General features: G+C 43.8%; 1 protein-coding gene across 3 annotated transcripts in view; it reads right to left on the bottom strand.

Annotated features, from left to right (window-relative positions):
* Positions 1–19,196, bottom strand: part of SLC8B1 (solute carrier family 8 member B1) — an 83,173-nt gene that overhangs the window by 16,314 nt on the left and 47,663 nt on the right. For 2 of the 3 annotated variants that reach the window (XM_075830247.1, XM_075830239.1), the window contains exons 5-9: positions 17,728–17,780; positions 14,300–14,356; positions 2,017–2,123; positions 1,688–1,855; positions 1,352–1,459 (exon numbers count right to left, since the gene is read on the bottom strand). In XM_075830247.1, the coding sequence (XP_075686362.1) occupies positions 1,352–1,459; positions 1,688–1,855; positions 2,017–2,123; positions 14,300–14,356; positions 17,728–17,780 (493 nt within the window). The remainder of the gene's footprint in view (positions 1–1,351; positions 1,460–1,687; positions 1,856–2,016; positions 2,124–14,299; positions 14,357–17,727; positions 17,781–19,196) is intronic. The other variant, XM_075830256.1, reaches the window with a different exon arrangement.

The raw sequence follows: 19,196 nt of genomic DNA, 5'->3' as shown, positions 1-19,196 counted from the left end.
GCGTTCTTGAGCCATGAATCCTAGATAACACTCCTTCGCGCAGCCAGATGTGCTATTACATCTGGGTGCAGGGGGTGAGGTTTGGAGCGCACTCACACGCTCCATATGCTGCAGGTGTCAGCTGCATTTTACAGTGGACACCCGGGACTAACAGCCGGGAGCAGCGATCGCACTGTTCCTGGCATCGCAACCGCAGCATCTGAGGCGTTGAAAAGAGGGGGGTGGCCCCCTCCGACAGCTCATCATCCCCGCCCCCTGCAGTGAGATCGGGGGGTGACCACGGTTGTTATGGCTGCCGAGGGGCCTAATGAAGGCCCCGAGGGCTGCCATCACTCTGTCTCTGCTAAGCCCCAGAAGCCTGTAAAAATGACGATATACTGCAATAAGTTAGTATTGCAGTTTATTGTACAAGCGATCTAACGATCGCTGGTTAAAGTCCCCTAGGGGGGCTAACAAAGTGTGTAAAAAAATAAAAATAATGAATATTAAAGGTTCAAAAACCCTCTTTTAACTTCCCCCTAAAGTAATGTGTGTAAAAATAAAAAAAGTCAATATTGGTAAGTCTGACCTTACAACGAAGCATTATTTAATGCGCACGGTGAACGCCGTAAAAAAAGCTCTCCAAAAATGTTTAATAAGTGATCAAAAAGTTCTACGTACCAAAGAAAATGGTACTGATAAAAACTACAGCTAGTCCCGCAAAAAATAAGCCCTCACATGGCTCAAAAATCGGTTAAAAAAGAAAAAAAAATTATGGCTCTCAGAATGTGGCGGGAGGACTAGCTGTTGGACAGCTATCTAAAGTGTATGGCTGACCTAACTTGAGCAAATACCTAGGTCATTACTAGTCTATGCACAAAGTTAAGCAAGTACATAATAGAACAAATATCCCTAGCGCATCATTTAGACCAATTTGCAAGGTTAAGGCCTCATGCACACGACCGTAGCCGTGTGCACGGCCGTGATTTTCGGGTCGGGCGGCTGCGGACTGTCAGCCGCGGGCCGCCCGCAAATCGTACGACATGCACATGGCCGCCGTCATTGTTTTCAATGAGCCCGGACCGCAGAAGATGTCCGTAATAGGACATGCCCGTTCTTTCTGCGGTGCGGGTTCCCGGGCCATGCACAGAGCGTAAAAACTACGGTCGTGTGCATGGCCCCATAGAAAAGAATGGGGCCGCAATTCTCCCGTGGATTTTCGGGGGAATTGCGGCCGCAAAAACACGTTCGTGTGCATGGGGCCTAAGTGTTTGGGAATATTATTGAACTTACATCTAATCTTAAATGATTGACAAAACTTACTTCGTGAATCGAATTTGAATGAAATAAAGTTGCCTTTAAGAGTCCATACCTGGTTCATCTAAGCTGGGGGCCAACAATAGCTGACGACGCATTCTCTGATAGATACAGGTGGAGAGGACAACCACAAGTACGTAAGCCAAGTAGAGCAGCAAGTACACTGTTTAAACATTCAAGGCCAAAAAACAAAATATGAATGACAATAGTGAAAAAACATGGATATCTGCAAAGTTAAGAACAGTTAAACAGTAGCTGACAGCAGTTGGCAGATGCACCGATTACGATGATTGATTGACATACAAAAAGGAAAATGCCTTCTGATAGTTATGATATAATGCAGGCTAAAATTTAACTCAAAATCAATAGAAAAAGAACAAAAAAAACCTACCAAAAACTTCCGGAAAGCTGACATAACCTCGATAGAGCACAAAAAACGTGAGGAAAACGGCAGAGATATAAAACACAATGTCTCTCAAAAAGGGACGAGAAGCAGCTGTAAAGGGTTTCACCAATGCAATGCCTCCAGCCACCACAGTGGTGACAAACACACCAGCACCTGGAACAGATAGGGAATGTCATGAAACTACGCATGCAAGTTACACCACACTGATAAATATATAGAAGGAAAAAGCGGCACATGTATGATTTGGAATCACAGTGGAATGCCTGGTTTTACACCATTTACTCATAGGATTACATATAGTTACATAAACATACCGAAAAGTGCACCTATGGCTAACCCAGCAGTCCTGGAGTCAGAGAAAGCAGCCACAGCACTGAACACATCAGGGGCACCATTCCCAAAGGCCAGGAATGTGACACCATGGAGGTCAATTGTTAAGGAAAAGTTGTTTTCTCAACTTAAGCAAAATCGATGTCGGTCATTTTTATTTGGGTTAAGCCCAAGGAAAATACAATGGATGCAGCGGCTTTGAACGGTCAGTAAGCCGAATAAAAAATGAGAGAAAAAAAAAAAAAAGAAGTATGCCTCCATTATAAACAGTGGTGGGAGAAGGTTTCTGATGAAGCTAGCGGCGTCTCAGCCACAGATCAAATAGCCTGGTGGTTTTACACGGGAAAATATTCGCCTGTGTTTACCACCTTAAACAAGTGCGGACTAGTGGAGAGAGGATCGCGTGTGCCTCTCTCCATTCTGTTAAATGGGAATTACGGAAACAGCTGAGGAAGCACTACTCAGCTGTTTCCGTAACAACCATCCGTCCGGGTCCGGAAGCCTGTTCTCGATATAGGTGTGGGCCCCAGAGCTGGAACCCACATCTATCAGACATTTATGGCATATCCTGTGGATATACCATAAATGTCTAAAATGGGAAAACCTTTAGGTAGTCAGTGTAAAGTAGTTAAAAATGCTGCTTAGCCAATTTCCTTGTTATATTCATTTCTGGGAAAGGTGGGCGACCAATACATGTGCCATTAACAAACTAGGTGTCACCCAGCTTTCTCTGGCTCCCACACGGCATATGTGCCTCGTTAAGCAGCAACAAGGGAGCATGGAATGATTTAAGGGGTAAATGCTCTTCGACACAGTTAGGGTATGTGCACACACACTAATTACGTCCGTAATTGACGGACGTATTTCGGCCGCAAGTCCCGGACCGAACACAGTGCAGGGAGCCGGGCTCCTAGCATTATAGTTATATACGATGCTAGGAGTCCCTGCCTCTCTGCAGGACAACTGTCCCGTACTGTAATCATGTTTTCAGTACGGGACAGTAGTTCCACGGAGAGGCAGGGACTCCTAGCGTCGTACATAACTATGATGTTAGGAGCCCGGCTCCCTGCACTGTGTTCGGTCCACTAATTGCGGCCGAAATACGTCCGTCAATTACGGACGTAATTAGTGTGTGTGCACATACCCTTAGGCTATGTTCAAACTGAGTATTTTGCAGAGTTTTTTGACGCGGAGACCGCGTCGCAAAACTCGGCAAAAACGCCTCCCATTCATTTCAATGGGAGGTGTCTGCGTCTTTTTCCCGCGAGGCAGTTTTAAAAAAAGAAGCGACATGCCCTATCTTCGGGCGTTTACGCCTCTGACTTCCCATTGACTTCAATGGGAGGCAGAGAAAGCGTATTTCACGGTGTTTTATGCCTGCGGCGCTCAATGGCCGAGGGGCGTAAAACGGCGTGAGAATCGCCGCGAAAATCGGCGTGCAGGGAGAGGAAAATCTGCCTCAAAGTTCCAAACTGAATTTTGAGGCAGATATTCCTCCTGCAAAATATAGGTCTTCAAAAAAAAAAAATAAATCATATTGCTGCTCTTAAATATTCAGCTACTTGTGAATGCTAGCTTATGGTTGACTCCTCGTACAGATCCGGTGCCAAAGGTTTCCATTTCTCTCAGTTGTGCAAGGATTCCGTCGTTTTGACGGAATCAATACCGTAGTCGACTGCGCTATTCATCCCGTCAAAACGACAGAACCCTTAATAATTTACAGACAGTAAGGCTGTGTTCACACTGAGTTTTTTTTGCAGGAGGAAAATTCCTCCTGCAAAAACTGCTCCAGACGGTTTTTGCACAGTGGTTTGACAAAAACTCGTCAAAACACTCGTCGAGGCGTTTTTCCTCTTTTTGACTGATTGAAATGGGGTTTTGGAGGCGGAAACCGCCTCAAGATGGGTCATGACGCTTCTTTTTACCGAGACGCGTTTTTTTTACTCGCGGTAAAAAAACTCGTCCAACTCCCATTGAAATCAATGGGAGGCATTTTCGGGCGGTTTTTGAGGAGTTTTGCGGCGCGGTTTCCGCGTCAAAAAACTGTGTGAACAGGGCCTAAATGTGAAATCTTCTCTTGCTGCTTCATGAAATGAGCGGGCACTTCCTGATCGTGACATCACCTAAGGTAATTGAAGCCAGAGCTTGTGCCCTTATATCCCAGGATGCTCTGCTTTTAACTCGTGCACGAGCTCAGCTAATCAGGTCACAGAATCTCCTGCTGCAATCTCTCCCCAGCATATAGTATCTATACGGACATCTTCTGCAAGGCTAGAGACAGACAAGTGCTGCAATCACTGGATCCCTGCCTGCATCATGCTAGTATATAGCATGATGCTATATATTAGCATCGTGTACGTGTACGTGTACACACACACACACACACACACTTTTTCGGATTTTCATTTTAGTTTTTTCCTCCCCACATTCCAAAGCCATAGCTTTTTTATTTTTCCACCAATATTTCCGTATGAGAGCTTGTTTTTTTTTTTTTTGTGAAACAAGTTGTAGATTTTCACAGCACCATTTAAAAAGTGGGAAACTGGAATAAAAATATTTGTGTGGTAAAATAGGAAATAAAACAGAGATTCCTCAATCTTTTGGGTGGTTTTGTTTTTACATTGTTCACAGTGCAGTAAAAACGGTGCATTAACGTAATTCTGAAGGTCAAGACCATTAGGGTATGTTCACACGCAGTGAGCAAAAACGTCTGAAAATACAGAGCAGTTTTCAGGCGAAAACAGCTCCTGATTTTCAGGCGTTTTCAACAACTCACATTTTTCACGGCCGTTTTCCAATGGAGTCAATGAAAAACACCTCCAAAAACGTCCCAAGAAGTGTCCTGCACTGCTTTTGTTGAGCCGTCATTTTATGCGCCGTATTTGGACAGCGACGCGTAAAATAAAGGCTCGTGGGAACAGAACATCGTAATTCCCATCGAAAGCAATGGGCAGATGTTTGTAGGCGTTTTTGCACGCGTAATTCGAGGCGTAAAACGCCCGAATTACGTCTGAAAACAATGCGTATGAACATACCCTTACAGCGATACCAAATTGATTACTTTTTTCCATAGTTTTTTCCTTGTAAAAGGATAGTTAAAAACAAAAATGAGTTTTGTCACCACATTCTGACAGGCATAACTTTTTTACTTTTCAGTCGATTGAACGGTGTTAGGGCTTATTTTTTGCGTGGCGAGATGTAGTTTCTACTAGTGTACATGAGACTTTTTATTCCATTTTTTGTGGGAGATGAAATCACCAAAAAACAACGATTTTGGCGGTATTCTTTTTTCGCTGTTCACCGTACGGACTAAATAATGATATATTGTAATAGTTCAGACTTTTACGGACGCATCGATACCAGTTATATTCATTTTTTTTATTTTATTATTGTGCTTAAGGGGAAAACAGGAAAATCGGGGGCTTTTTAAAAAAAAAATGTTTTGTTTTATTTATTAAAAAAAAGTTATTTAGGGCTCTATTCACACGACAGGGTCGGAGTATCGGCCGATAAAAAACGTCAGTTTTGGTCCGTTTTTTCTCGGCCATTTTGCATCCGTTACGGACCATGTTCCTGTTTTTGACCCGGTTTGAATCGGTTTTTTTCCTTGTCCGTTTTAAAAACGGACGAATTTCATTCGCAAATTTTTTGCCACACACTTCCCTCTGTAGAGAATGCCACACACTACCCTCTGTAGATAATGCCACACAGCCCCCCTGTAGGTAGTGCCACACAGCCCCCCTATAGGTAGTGCCACACAGGACCCTTTTACATGGCACCCCCCATAGATAAAAAAATATATATTTTTTTTTTAAATCGGCCGTGTGAATAGCCCCATTTGGGGTCTATTATTCCTACTGCGGCCGTGTGACGGACGTATTTTGAACGGCCAGGAAACCTGGTCGTGTGAATGGGGCCTCAGTGTTTACTCGTCCCCCTAGGGGACTTGAACCAGCGATCATTAGATCGCTTGCACCAACGCGGCATCATGCAAGAGTCCAGAGTCAACACAGCTGTCTACCAGGAAATTTGAACCCCTTCCCGACATTTGACGTATCCATACACCAATGTCGGGTAGGGGAAGTACGGAACGGGCTCACGGAGTGAACCCGCTCCATACGATGCGGGTGTCGGCTGTAGGTTACAGCCGTCACTTCAGAGTAACAAGCGGGATCGCGCTCGAGCGCGATCCTGCACGTTTAACTCGTTAAATGCTGCGGTCAATAGCGACCACAGCATTTAAATAGTTAGAAAGAAGGGGGGGGGGGGGACGACCCACTCTAACAGCTCATCACACCCCCCACAATGCAATTGCGGGGTGGCGATGGTTGCTATGGCTGCCTGGGGGCCTAATGAAGGACCCCAGGTCTGCCATCTTTGTGCTCCAATTAAGCGCTGCTTTTAGCAGGGCTTAATAGTTGCCTGTCAGAATCACGATATACTGCAATACATTAGTATTGCAGTATATAGTGCAAGGGATCTAACGATCGCTGGTTTAAGTCCCCCTAGGTGGACTAATAAAAAATAAATTAAAAAAAAAAAGTTGCAAATAAAGTCGTTTATGTAAAAAAAAAAAAAATTCAAAAGTTCCAAAAACCCCCCTATTCCCATTTTCCCCCTAGAGCATAGTAAAAAAAAAAAAAATAAACATAATTGGTATCGCCGCATCCGTAAAAGTCTGAACTATTACAATATATCATTATTTAACCCGCACGGTGAACACCATATAAGAAAAAAAAAAGTAAAACGCCAGAATCTCTATTTTTTGGTCACCTCATCTCCCACAGAAAAGGAAATAATATAAAAAAAAAAAAAAAAAAGTGATCAAAACGTCGCATGTACCCCAAAATGGTATCATTAAAAACGACAGCTTATACCGCAAAAAATAAGCCCTCATACCACTTAAAATCGACGGAAAAATAAAGTTATGGGTCTCAGAATTTGGCGACACAAAATAACATTTTATTTTTTACACTTAGGTTTTTACTTGTAAAAGTAGTAAAATATAGAAAAAAAAGCCATACATATTTTGTATCGCTGTAATCGTATTTACCCACAGAATAAAGTGAAAATGTTGTTTTAATTGCACAGTGAATTCCGTAAAAACTAAGCGCAAAAAACAATGGAAGAATCACTGTTTTTTTCAATTTCTACCCCACAAATAATTTTTTTCCCCGTTTCCTAGTACATTATATGCCACAATAAGTGGTGCTATGAAAAACTACAACTTGTCTCGCAAAAATCAAGCCCTTATTAGGACTATAATCGACGGTAAAATGGCTTTTGGAAGGTGGGGAGGAAAAAATGAAAATGAAAATCTGAAAAATGGCTGCAGCGGGAAGGGGTTAAAGGAACTTCAGGCTTCCCTCTGCTGACAATCTTTATGGAGATGCGGATTTCATTTTTCAGCAGAACTTGGCACCTGCCCACACTGCCAAAAGTACCAATACCTGGTTTAATAACCACAGTATCACTGTGCTTGATTGGCCAGCAAACTCGCCTGACCTAAACCCCATAGAGAATCTATGGGGTATTGTCAAGAGGAAGATGAGACCCCAGACCAAACAATGCAGACGAGCTGAAGGCCGCTATCAAAGCAACCTGGGCTTCCATAACACCTCAGCAGCGCCACAGGCTGATCGCCTCCATGCCACGCCGCATTGATGCAGTAATTCATGCAAAAGGAGCCCCATATGAGTGCATACACTGTACATATTTTTCAGTAGGACAACATTTCGGTATTAAAAATCATTTTTGAAATTGGGCTAATAGAATATTCTTATTTTCGGAGACGCTAAATTTTGGGTTTTCATTAACGGTTAGCCATAATCTTCAATATTAACCCCTTCCCTCTTTGGCCACATTTTACCTTCCAGACAGCTTCATTTTTTAAATCTGACATGTTTCACTTTATGTGGTAATGCAATTTCTCCCGAGTACGGCAATGTGGTCACACTTATTTTTGGGCACACGGCAGGGCTCAGAAGGCAAGGAGCGCCATTTGGCTTCCGGAGTACAGATTTTGCTTGATTGGTTTCTGGGCGCTATGTAGCATTTGCAAAACCCCTGTGGGACCAAAACAGTGGAAACCCCTAGAAGTGACCCCATTTTGGAAACTACACCCCTCATGGTATTCACCTAGTGGTGTAGTGAGCATGTTAACTCCACAGGTGTTTTACATAAGTGTGCACTCGATGTTGTAGAGTGAAAATGGGATTTTTTCCATAGATCTGCCAATATGTGGTGCCCAGCTTGTGCCACCATATCAAGACCGCTCTCTATTATGCTGTGTTTCCTGGTTTTAGAATCACCATACATGGGGCACTAATCTTTTGCCTGGACATTCGACTGGGCTCAGGAGTGAAAGAGTACCATGCGAAATTGAGGCCTAATTTGGCGACATATAACATATTGGTTCACAATTGCAGAGGCTCTGATGTGAAGTAATAAAAGAAACCCCTGAGAAGTGAACCCATTTTAGAAACTAAACCCCTCAAGGCATTTATTAAGGGGTGTAGTGAGCATTTCACCCCACAAGTCTAGTCCATAAATGGATGCGCTGCGGATGGTGCAAAGTCAAAATTTCCAGTTTTCCCCAGATATGCCAATTCAGTGGCAAATATGTGCCCAGCTTATGCTACTGGAGAGACACACCCCAAAAATTGTTAAAAGGGTTCTCCCGGGTATGGCGATGCCATATATGTGGAAGTAAACTGCTGTTTGGGCACGCTGTAGGGTTCAGAAGGGAGGGAGCGCCATTTGGCTTTTGAAGCGTAGATTTTGCTTGGTAGTTTTGTTTGGAGTTTTACTGGCATTTCAGTTTATAATGTGAGGGCGTATGTAAGCTGGGCAGAGTACACAAGGGGCAAAGTCAGGTGGTATAATAATGGGGTAAACAATAAAATAATCCATAGATATTTGTTGCGCTGTGAAGCAATCCTTTCTGCACAGGCCAGTGTCCTGTCTTAACCCACTTTTGGTCCACACTCCGCACCTTTGGGGCATGGCCAGACGTGGCGTATTTCTGCAGACACTGTCCGCATCAATGCCACACATAATCTGCGTTGCAGATTCCGTTGCGCCTTTGCCTAAAATGTGCAGTATATTGATGCGGATTAGCCGTTGCGTATTCAGGTGAAGCGTACTTCATGCGGTCTTTTAAAACATTTCATCTCAGCCCCTAGGGCGTCACTTTATCTGCTGGGTCATACAACTACACCAATGAATAAGGGTAAGCACATTACTGTGGTTCTGCCAGGTTCTATACTTTGTCATTACACTGGTTACGTCCATTAGGTGTAAGCCTTCATTTAAAGCTTTTTACCTCTTTCTTTTGTTTTCATATGCACCTACCTATATGGCATATATCCCCGAGTTAGGATACAATATAAGGCTATGTTCACACAGAGTATTTTGGGGCAGGAATATCTCCCTGCACGCCGATTTTCGCGGCGATTATCGCGCCGTTTTTCGCCCGCGGCCATTGAGCGCCGCAGGCATAAAACAGCGAGAAGTACGCTTTCTCCTGCCTCCCATTGAAGTCAATGGGAGGTCAGAGGCGGAAGCGCCCGAAGATAGGGCATGTCGCTTCTTTTTCCCGCGAGGCAGTTTTACTGCTCGCGGGAAAAAGACGCCGACGCCTCCCATTGAAATCAATGGGAGGCGTTCTCGGGCCGTTTCGGCCGAGTTTTGCGACGCGGTTTCCGCGTCCAAAAACTCGGCAAAATACCCCGTGTGAACATAGCCTATAAGTGTTTCCTTACGTCATATACTGTTTGTACATAGTTTTGACCAAATATACATCCATTTTTTGATCCAGTAATTGACCCGTTTTAGATTCTCATGTTTAAATACCAATAAAGATTTTCTATTTTCTCAATATTTGACATTTGATATTTCTGGACTCCTTTTTCTCTTGTTTATATATATATCATTCTTTGGAGTCTTTATCTCTGATAAATGAAGTGGGTGGTTGAGACTATTTTCGTTTCCACCCTGACATTTGTGTCCTGTGAGACCTTTTTGTCTAATTATACTATGTAGTGCAATGTATTAGATCTGTCAGTCATTCACCGACAGCAAGCCGATTAGGCTTCGCCTATGGGCGGGGCCTAATCGGCTTCCATAATAGCAGACAGGAGGCCATGGTTAGGTCTCCTGTTGCCATAATAGCAGCCAGCAGCTGTGCGATTGAAGGGCACAGCTACCAATCTGCTAACAACCACAAAGATGCAGCGAGCTAGCTCCGGTTCCTACCGTTACCGGTGGATGCCAACTGTAACATACAGCTGACATCCACCGCGGATGACGCCGGCTCATCTCCTGGGGCGGCGCTATCTTGCTGGCGGCTATGGAAGCCTTTCAGGGCCTGCCTCCGGGCGGGGGCTGAAAGTTTTTCGTGCTAGGCACGCCTGGAGGCCAGTATTAGGCCTCCGGTTGCCATTGCAGCCACCAACACCCCGGCGATTTCATTGCTGGGGTGTCGATGAGCTGCAAACACCTTAAATGCAGCAATAGTTTTTGACGGCTGCATTTAAGGGGTTAATAGCGGGGATAGAAGCTAACTTTGGTCCCCGCCATTACAGCAGGATATCAGCTGTAAGATATAGCTGACATCCAGGGATGATGGCACAGACTCCGCTTCTGAGCCAGTGCCATGCATTTGTCATAAGTATACAACATTTTGAAGGAAGCAATGGTTTTCCATGACGCATACTTACGACAAGTGTCGGGAAGGGGTTAAAAGAAAAAAAATGCTGGAAATAGATCACTGTGTAATAAATCTATATAATATATGAATTTCACTTTTTGAATTGAATTACTGAAATAAATTAACTTTTTGATTATATTATAATTTATTGAGAAGGACTAGTACACACACACACACACACACACACACACACACACACACACACACACACACACACACACCAGGGGCGTTGCTAGGGTGTTAAACGTTTGTGTTAGGTTTTTTTGTGCTTGATTTTTTTTACTGGCGCGGTCGTTGGACTACTTCAGATTCGACGACTACCTAGATGAAAGCGTTTTTTAATAAAATGGTTAAGGAGGGTTGTGTGTGTGTGGGGGGGGGGGGGGAGTTGTTGCAACAAAATATTTTTTCTGTGTGTCTTTTTTTAAAATCTTTATTACTACTGCATTAGTAATGGCTGCTGTCTGATTGACAGTGTCCATTACTAAGGGGGGCTTAATGTTAGCCGGTGGGAAGGCCAACGTTAACACCTCCATTATTACCCTGGTACCTACCACCACCAGGGGGACCGGGAAGAGCCAGGTGTGATCCAGTACACGACCATCTGTAGTGATGGACGAGTACTGGGGAGGCCGAAGGCTGGTATTATTAGGCTGGGAAAGCCCAAAAACTGTAGGCTTTCCCACCCTGGTAATGCTAGCCTGCTGCTGCTAGGTTCTATCTGGCTAGTTATAAAAAATTGGGTGGGGGGGCCCCACATCGTTTGTTGTGAAAAATAAAATAACTGAAAAGAAACGACGCGGGGTTTCCCCCCCCCCCCCCATTTTTTATAGCCGGCCAGATACAACACCGCAGCAGGCTAGCATTACCAGAATGGGAAGGGCCACAGTGTTTGGACCTTCCCAGCCTAATGATACCAGCCTGCCGCCGCCCCAGTGCCCGACCATCACTTCAGACCGTCGGGTACTGGATTATACCAGACTCTTCCAGGTACCCCTGGTGACGGTAGGTACCGGGGTAATAACGGAGGGTTAGTGTTAGCATTTTTGCCGGTTAACACCAAGCCCCACCTTGGTAATGGACGCTGTCAGACAGCGGCCATTGCTAAGGCAGTGGTAATAAAGTCTAAAAAAAAACAAAACAGACACATAGAAAAAAAATATTTTATTGAAATAAAAAACACTCCACTCAACCTTCGTTAACCATTTTATTAGGGGAAAAAAAAAAAAAAAAAGGCTATCATCGAAGAAATCCTCGAATCCGAAGTAGTCCAACAATCGAACCTGTAAAAAAACACAAATAAAATAAAAATGAATTAAAAAAGAAAGATGGAATAGCATAGTAGACTACGCTACTCCATCCTGAGGGATCCTATCAAAAAAAATGTATACCACGCAGTATACGTTTTTTTAAAATGAGAGGCTATGGGTGACGGATGCCACTGTATGGCAGCCGTCACAGGTATACGTTAAACGTATACCTCTGGGAGCTCCCGACATCATTGTCCATATAAAAGGACAGTTATGTTAGCACCAGTCCCAGAAAGAGCCCGGGACTCCGGCGCTGGGGTTACCCCTGACATTACGGTCTATGTATGAACAGTGATGTTAGAGGCTTCCACACTACCGGAGTCCCGAAACCGAGCCGCTTCAAGCGCTCTGCCTGGGACTCCTTCTCTCCTCCTGGCATCATTGTCCATATGGACATTGATGCCAGGAGGAGAGAAGGAGTCCCAGGCAGAGTGCTTCAAGGGGCTCTGTTTCGGGACTCTGGCAATGGGGGAAAACCCAGACTTCACTGTCCATAGATGGACAGTGATGTTAGGACCCTGGTACTGGCGTTGCCCCTGATATCACTGTCTATATATGGACAGTGATGTTAGAGGCTTCCACAAAGCCAGTGTACTGGAGCAGAGCCTCTACTAGCGCTCTGCCCGGGACTTCAGCGCTGCTCCGGACATCACTATCCATATATGAACAGTGATGTCGGAAGTAGTGCTGTGAATGGGGCATAGAGTGAGGAGGCTTGGGATCGCGCACCTCAATGTGGTGCCTCAGCCTCTGTTCTACATAGAATCCGTAGCCAGCGTCTGATGTCGCTGGCTACGGATTCCAACTAACAACGAGACAGAGGATCAGAAAGACAGGGAAGAAGACTACAGCATAGCAGGCTAACGCTTGCAATAAGGTAAATATAATATATGAAATTTTTTTTTTTATTAGGTTTAAAGATAAAAAAAACATTTTTTTTATTATAGGTGTTCCTTTTCAGGTACACTTTAAAGATGTTGCACCCTTGCCAAGTTATCAATTTACCTTTGTCTCACATCTTTACACCAGGTAGTGGCCTGTCAAGTAAAAGTTTGTTCTGCTGCCGATGTCCCTAACATCGTCAAGTCTACAGTTCTACCCTGTTCTTTTGTCTAGGCAGTGCTTTCCGTTGCTTGGCACATGCTCATACAGCAGCCCTACTCACTCTCCGAGATACACTTTTCAGGTTGCTGCACATGCTCCGCTGCATCCATAGACTTCTATGGGCTCTACTGACCTCAATGGAGAAAATAATATTAAGCAGAGCATGCAAAATAACAGTTCACAGGACCTCAGCGCTCAGTGATGACAGCGCTGCACTGGATCACATCAGGGTATACGCGCCGCCAGCCCCCATTTTCAATACCGGTACCAGGAAGTAGAGGGTACACATGGATATTGAAGATGCAGAAACGTAAGGATTTTTACAAAAATGTGCACTAATTTGTATTAGATTGTATAGTAGCACTAATCTAGCAATCTATGGTAGTAGGAAAACCCCTTTAAATAGTTGTTCTGAAACTCCTAAGGGGAGTTCTATACAATACATGCCATTCAAGAGCAAACTAGACGCCTGCTTCAGGGACCTAAAGACAACGACTTTACGTTCAGCACAATTTAGGACAGATCTAAAAACATGTTTGGCACACAAAAAAATTGCATAATACTCTTATGTAAATGGTAATGACGAGTAAGGGTATGTTCACACACACTAATTACGGACGTAATCCGGGCGTTTTTGCCCCGAATTACGTCCGAAAAATGCGCCTCGATAGCGTTGACAAACATCTGCCCATTGAAAGCAATGGGCTGACGTTTGTATGTTCACACGAGGCGTATATTTACGCGCCGCTGTCAAATGACGGCGCGTAAATGGACGCCCGCGTCAAAGAAGTGACCGGTCACTTCTTGGGGCGTAATTGGAGCCGTTATTCATTGACTCCAATGAAAAGCAGCGCCCATTACGTCCGTAATGGACGTGGCGTTCAAGCGCCTGCACATGCCGTTACGGCTGAAATTACGGGGATGTTTTCTCCTGAAAACATCCCCGTAATTTCAGCCGTTACGGACGCTGCCGTGTGAACACACCCTAATAGTGAAAATTGCGGGTGGGTGGTTTTATACATTTCCCAAAAGACAACAAAAAAATACAACAAATAAAACCTTTAGTATCAATAGAACGTAATGGTAAATACTAAGCTAATTGCACTTCTATATCCATTTAACAAATATTTATAAAAGGATACAGCTACATTATGGGATAGCCTGAGTGTTCGAGAAATTGCAGACAGATTCGGACAAAAGCTAAAACAAACAAACAAAAAGGAGAAAATGGTGATGGACAAACTCCATAAATAATTAAAATGCAATTTGTCAACATGTGTCCACATGCTCATTTATACGATCATTTTAAACAATATATAAAAAAAAATGGTGTAAACGCTAATAAATTTAACATGGCAATGGCTGACTAGAGTAAAATATCATACACCTGCAACTTGACAAATAGTAGCCACTATTTTTTTAGTCTGGTTTATCATCATAATTCTTTCAACTTAGATTATAGACATATTATATTATAAAACACGTTAGGGCCGGTTCACATCAGCGTTCGCTTTCCGTTCCGGGGTTCCGTCGACTGCGCTAATGATTCCGTCGAAAAAAAAAACGGAAACCTGCCGGAACGGTGACAACCAGAAACCATTAGCAATGTTTCCGTCACCATTGATATCAATGGTGATGCAGACGGAAGCTAAGTTTTCCCTTTGACTTTCCATTGCGGGGTTCCACGACGGAAACCTCCAACTGAACCCTGGAACGGAAAGCGAACGGTGATGTGAACAGACCCTTACTTGGTTGGAAAAAAATTTGTTGTTACCATCCATACGCCATCTAACGAGAGAAATGCTTATTCTTGGTAATATCTGTACGCATGTAAAGCATGTTTGAAAGGGGTATTCTCATCATGCATCTTTGGCATATCCATAGGATATACCAGAATTGTCTGATAGGTGATGGTCCCAGAGGTGCAGGAATCGGGGGACCAACGTTATGGAGATTGATGCAGCTCCTAGAGGTTGGACTTGCACCTATCAGGCATTTATGGCATATCCCTTTAGGGGTATGTTCAAACAGGGCAGTTACGCTGCGTAAAAGTACACAGTATATCCATCCTAGAGACCGCAGCGAATTCCAGATGAAAAATTGCACCAAATTGTGGTGAAGGTTTTCAGACAAAATTTCCGCTGTGGAAAACAGTGCTGGGGGAAAAAAATATATAAAAATAAATAAAATTACCCCCCCAGGCATTGCCATAGCAATTCAGTTCAGTGCAGCCAAACCTCCTGCGATGACCCTGCAGCCCATTTGCTCTCTGCAGCTTGTGATTGGCTGCAGCAGTCACACGGGATGAAACGTCATCACAGGAGGCGGAGTTGCAGGGAGAACAGAGGGATGCAATTTTTCACATCTATGGAGGGATGCGTGACTCACGCAGGAAAATAGGACATGTCCTATTTTTTTCACGGTCGTGTGAACGGCCCCATAAGTCCATGTGACGGCTGTTTTAACAGCCGTCACAGGGACGAGATACACGCTAGTCTGGTCTGAATGAGCCCTTATTCCGACTAAGGAAAAAAGTCGAGGACTCCAGACCATGCCGTCCACACCCTCCTATACAGAAGAGAAGGACTGAACATAAAATAATCCTGGATAACGAATTGATAGAAAATATTGCAATGCCAACAAAAATTGTGAATGTAATCTTACTTTGTTTCGTGCAAACGCAAGAGAAAATATTATAGTGGATGTAGTAAGGCTACATTCACACGAGCGTATCAGATTCACGCGTGTGAAAAACGCGCGTGAATCGGGTCCGTGTGTGTTGCGTTATGCATCCTTGTGCGTTCCGAGTGGCATGCGTTATTCACGCACACTCGCAAAGCACATTTTTTTTATTTTTAAAATCGAGTGAATGTGCAAATCACGCACTGCACACGGATCCGTGTGCGGTGCGTGGTTTTGACGCACCCATTGACTTAAATGGGCGCGTAGGTGTGTAAAAACACACCAATGTAGGACATGCTGTGATTTTCGCGGAACGGACTCTCGCTGCGTGAAAACTCCTGCATGTGTGAACGGCCCCACTGAAATCAATGGGTCCGTGTGCTGCATGTTATTTCCATGTGCAGCACACGGACGTTATTCACGTTCGTGTGAACAGGCCCTAAAAGTTCAGTCTAAAAGCTGTATATAAACACCCCCTTGTATGGAAGAGAGCATTTGCCATCACATGCAAAGTGACATCATTAGGACACTTCTTCTGTGAACCCTTTTCTTTAGAGAATAAATATGAATGAATCTGGAGCAAATATTTGACATTGAATTATCCACAATAGTACCATTTTTTACCACTTTTTATTTCACTTTTTGAGGGAGACTTGGTGATCAAAGAACAGAATTTCTTGAGCATTTAGTTTTCTTTTGGTTTGTTTTTTTCGCGGTTACAACTGTAACTGCGTACTCCGTTTACAAATACATTTGAATCCAATAGTAGAGCAGGGTGCGATTAGGTCCCTGCTCTACCATTCACTATGTAATGCCGGCTGCTCACGGCTCAAGGACATTATACTATGTGGGGGCAGCTATGGGGCATATTATATACAGTAGTATACAGCAGGCTCAGGGGATATATATATGTATTAATGCAATGGCATAGAATGCAAATAGGGGCGTGGCATGCAAAAAGGGGGTGTGGTCTGAATATTCTGGCATGGCTTAATAGGAGAACAAATATTGCAGACCTGGGAGCCTTCAGTAGGTCCCCAGGCTGCCATGGCAAGCATCTGCACCCCACGATTTTGTCATGTGGTTGGCTGATGGGCACTACACCTCTTTCTAATGTCTTAGAGGCCGCAATTGCCATGATCTAAGTGGTTAATAGGCTGGGATCAGGGTTATCTCCGATCCCAGCTGTTGGGAGTGAGATGTCGGCTGTAAAATACAGGTCGACAACCGCTCGGTATTGAGTAGGCTCAGCCCATAAGCCTGCTCCATACTTTCCCCCTTCCCAACAAAACATTTTATGCTTTCTCAAAAGGTTCAATAAGTCTGAACTATGAACTTAAAAATATGTGGCAAAATAAATTAGTGTACTTCTGTCTTTATCTTTCACAGCACTCTAAAAGACAGATTTACACAGGGCAGTTTTTTTTGTTGTTGTTTTTTTCTTTAGCTACAACCAGGAGTGGATCCTAAGGAGAGAAAATGTATTGGAGCCCAGACTTAAAATGTTCCCCTTCTGAGTCAAAATACAACCTGACAGCTAATTTACGCTATCACAGAGCTGGGCAGCGGGGAATAGCAGCATGGCTGTGGAGTAAGTGCAATAATAACTAGCTGCGGATGCGGTCGCTACTATGAGAACACTGAGGCAGCAGGTCCCTCCACGCACCACATGTGCCTGGCCCTGGTAGATCCGATACTGAAAGATGTTAACCTCTCCTCGTTTAGATTGTAAGCGCTTATGGGCAGGGCAATGTTCGCAGACTTTTCATTACTTGTCATTTTGGAGCTTTACTGCTTTTCCCGATTGTAAAGTGCTGTGGAATAGGTTAGCCGTAATACATAAAAGGTTACTATAGAAGTATTAGAATATCAAAAATACAATAACTTACAATTTCTCTGCAGTCACAGCAAGAATTATGAAGAGGTAGAGGAGCCATAGGGCCTGTTGAGATAAAAAGAAAAAATGTTTACTCTCCATATAATAAAGGGGTCCTACACTTTAGCATCTAGGTCACCAGGATCACACACACAGTTTTGATGCAGTTTTTGGCTCAGTATTTTGAGGCAAGAACAGAAATGGACACAACAGAAAGTAGATGCATTAGTCTTTTCTTTATACCTTTCCTTCCTTTTGGATCCACTTCTGGCATCAAAACGGTGCGCACGCTCATGAAAAATGTAAGCAGAAAACACACTTAGGCTGGGTTCACACAGTTTTTTTGCTGGCAGAAAATCTGCCTCAAAATTCCGTTTGGAACTTTGAGGGTGATTTTGCTCTGCCTGCACGCCAAAAAACGCAGCGTAATACGCTTTCTCTGCCTCCCATTGATGTCAATGGGAGGTCAGAGACGTAAAACGCCCAAAGATAGGGCATGTCCCATTTTCCCACGAGCCGTTTTGTCCACTTATGGGAAAAAAACGCCTCCACCGCTCATTGAAATCAACGGGAGGCATTTTCGGTCGTTTGGCACGTTTTCCGACGCGGTTTCCGCGTCAAAAAACTCTGTGTGAACTGACCCTTAGGGTATATGTTCACATTTGACAGATTGGTTGCAGAAACGAAATGAAGTAAAACCATATTAACGGGACCATGGATGTTGCTGTAATAAAAACAAAACACACACACACACACACACACACATCATGGAAGTTGTCTAGACACTTGGACTCTCATGCATGGTCATAAAATGTGAGTCAGAAAACCTCTATATTCCCAAGGATGCGCTGCAGTGTAGGATATCGGATGCTACTCTACAGCACTTGGTGTAACATTTGCCACAATGCTCTTCCACATACTACTGAAAGATTCAGTGTGAAATATGGGTCTCACAGACACAGTGGGCATATGGCAGATAACTAGATCAGATTTTTTTAGATCAAAAAATCTAGAGGTTGAAAGCAAGGTCAGGTGTGAAAAATTATGATCCATAGACTTTTCCTAATTGAACATAATGGGGGAGAATGGATTCAATTTTCTAGAAAAGTCGCAACCAGCACAAAAAAAAAAGGTTGCAATTTGCGGTAAAAACTGCCACTTTTCTGCGGTTTCCGACACTTTTCTAAACAGTGGCCAGAGATTAGAAGAAGAGACAAGGCCGCACACAGCCCCAAAATATTTTAACATCATTTACTATAGAAACTGGCCTCAATTATGGCGCAAATGTATGCCAGTTCTTTCTGGACAGCCAGAGATGCACCTAATTTCACCCAGTAAACATCTGAATTACTAGTTAGGGGGAATATTGGCAAATGAGCATATGAAGCTTTTTCCACCCTTCTTAAAAAGTGAAATCCCTTTCTGTTTGGACTGCAAGAGCTTGTCGCAGCTTCCCACAGCAAGAATAGCGGTCTTTAAAAA

Source organism: Rhinoderma darwinii, chromosome 1 (assembly GCF_050947455.1).
Source record: "Rhinoderma darwinii isolate aRhiDar2 chromosome 1, aRhiDar2.hap1, whole genome shotgun sequence".
NCBI classification, from domain to species: Eukaryota; Metazoa; Chordata; class Amphibia; order Anura; family Rhinodermatidae; genus Rhinoderma; species Rhinoderma darwinii.
Note: the sequence above shows the minus strand (reverse complement) of the source record. Positions and strands in the feature narration are given on the sequence as shown.